The sequence below is a fragment of the Poecilia latipinna genome, unplaced genomic scaffold, assembly GCF_001443285.1.
Source record: "Poecilia latipinna isolate Pla-1442-1.1 unplaced genomic scaffold, P_latipinna-1.0 Scaffold26, whole genome shotgun sequence".
NCBI lineage: Eukaryota > Metazoa > Chordata > Actinopteri > Cyprinodontiformes > Poeciliidae > Poecilia > Poecilia latipinna.
The window spans coordinates 185996-187301 of record NW_015112642.1 but is presented as its reverse complement, the minus strand read 5'-3'; the positions used below and the strand labels follow the sequence as shown (position 1 = coordinate 187301).

At 52.1% G+C, this 1306-nt stretch overlaps 1 protein-coding gene across 4 annotated transcripts in view; it reads left to right on the top strand.

The window, feature by feature from the left end:
* The window catches only part of arhgap21a (Rho GTPase activating protein 21a), a 109605-nt gene that overhangs the window by 47656 nt on the left and 60643 nt on the right, over positions 1-1306 (top strand). For 2 of the 4 annotated variants that reach the window (XM_015038198.1, XM_015038190.1), the window contains exon 1: positions 358-725. The exons of the other annotated variants lie outside the window; for them this stretch is intronic. In XM_015038198.1, the coding sequence (XP_014893684.1) occupies positions 492-725 (234 nt within the window). In that variant the 5' untranslated portion in view covers positions 358-491. Of the gene's footprint in view, positions 1-357; positions 726-1306 lie in introns of those variants that run through there. 4 annotated transcript variants of the gene reach the window in all.

The following is a 1306-nucleotide window of genomic DNA, read 5'->3' as shown; positions in this document are numbered from 1 at the left end:
TCCTTCCTTCCTTCCTTCCTTCCTTCCTTCCTTCCTTCCCTCCCTCCTTCCTTCCTTCCTTCCTTCCTTCATAAACTGAATAAATCAATAAACTATATTTTTTTTTCCGTTGTTTCTTGTATCGGTCTGGTTTATCGATCCAAACCGTCTGCAATCGGCTCGTTCGATCCACTTTCTCTGAAAAATTAATTTCCTTTCTGATCTGAAACTTTTAAAACGTCGCTGTTCTCATGATTAATGGATCGCCCTCGGCACGTGCGGCTGAAACTTTTACAGCCCGTCTGCAGGAGGAAGAGGAGGAGAGCGTGTGTGTGTGTGTCTGTGTGTGTGTGCATAGTTGAGGGAGAGTTGCGTGTTGAGTGGGTGGGTCGGCCCGGCCACTGCAGTTCGCTCTCCTCCCGGCTCAGTGGGAACATCATGAGTCTGTGGGTCGTCCAGGGGAGCGGCCCGCTTTCTGGGAACTGAGATCAGGCGTCCGACCCGGCAATGCCATGCTGGCTCAGAGGAGCGGGCTGCGGGATGCGGAGAAGAGCGCCGGAGGCTGCTGCTCCTTCTCCTCCTCCTCCTCCTGCCCCTGGGCTCGGCTGGCCGGCGCGGACGGCTGCCTGTCGGAGCCGTACTGCCTCTGGTTCCAGCTGCTGGCCCGCGCCTACTGGGGCGACGTGGAGCTGGGCGTCTCCGTCCCGAACCGCGGCGCGTCCTGGAAGAGCCGCGTCCGGTGCTGGGTAAGGAGAGCATCCTCAGAGAACCCGTTTAAAGCGTCTTTGTTGTGCTGCCTGAGGAATTTGGCGTGCGTCATCCTGCGCTCTGGCAGCTGGGTCGTCCCGTTTCACTGACCGACATCTTTTGTAACGCGAGTGTGTTTGTGTGTGTTTGGATCAGGTTTCGTTTGTTGTTGTTGGCCCCTCCGCAGGGCTCAGAGTGACACCTTCTGCTTCCCGTCGGGGGAAAATTTCCTGCTGCGCATATTAAACAGGGTTTGAAATTACAGCTGGAACAATTAATCGTGATTAATCGACTAATTAATTTGTAATAAATTATACAATATAATAGTGATTTAGAACCGTCTTTAGTTCCGGTTCTGCTGGAAAAGTTTGAAAACTTAGAGCCAGTTCTCATTCAGTTTCTGATAAACTCAGAGTCAAAAGATAATCCCACTCTAATTTAATCCAACTCCTAGTCCTGTTTGCATAAAGCAGGAAACAGCCTGTAAATCTTCCTTCCTTCCTTCCTTCCTTCCTTCCTTCCTTCCTTCCTTCCTTCCTCCCTCCCTTCCTTCCCCTTTCATTCCCTCCCTCCTTCCCTC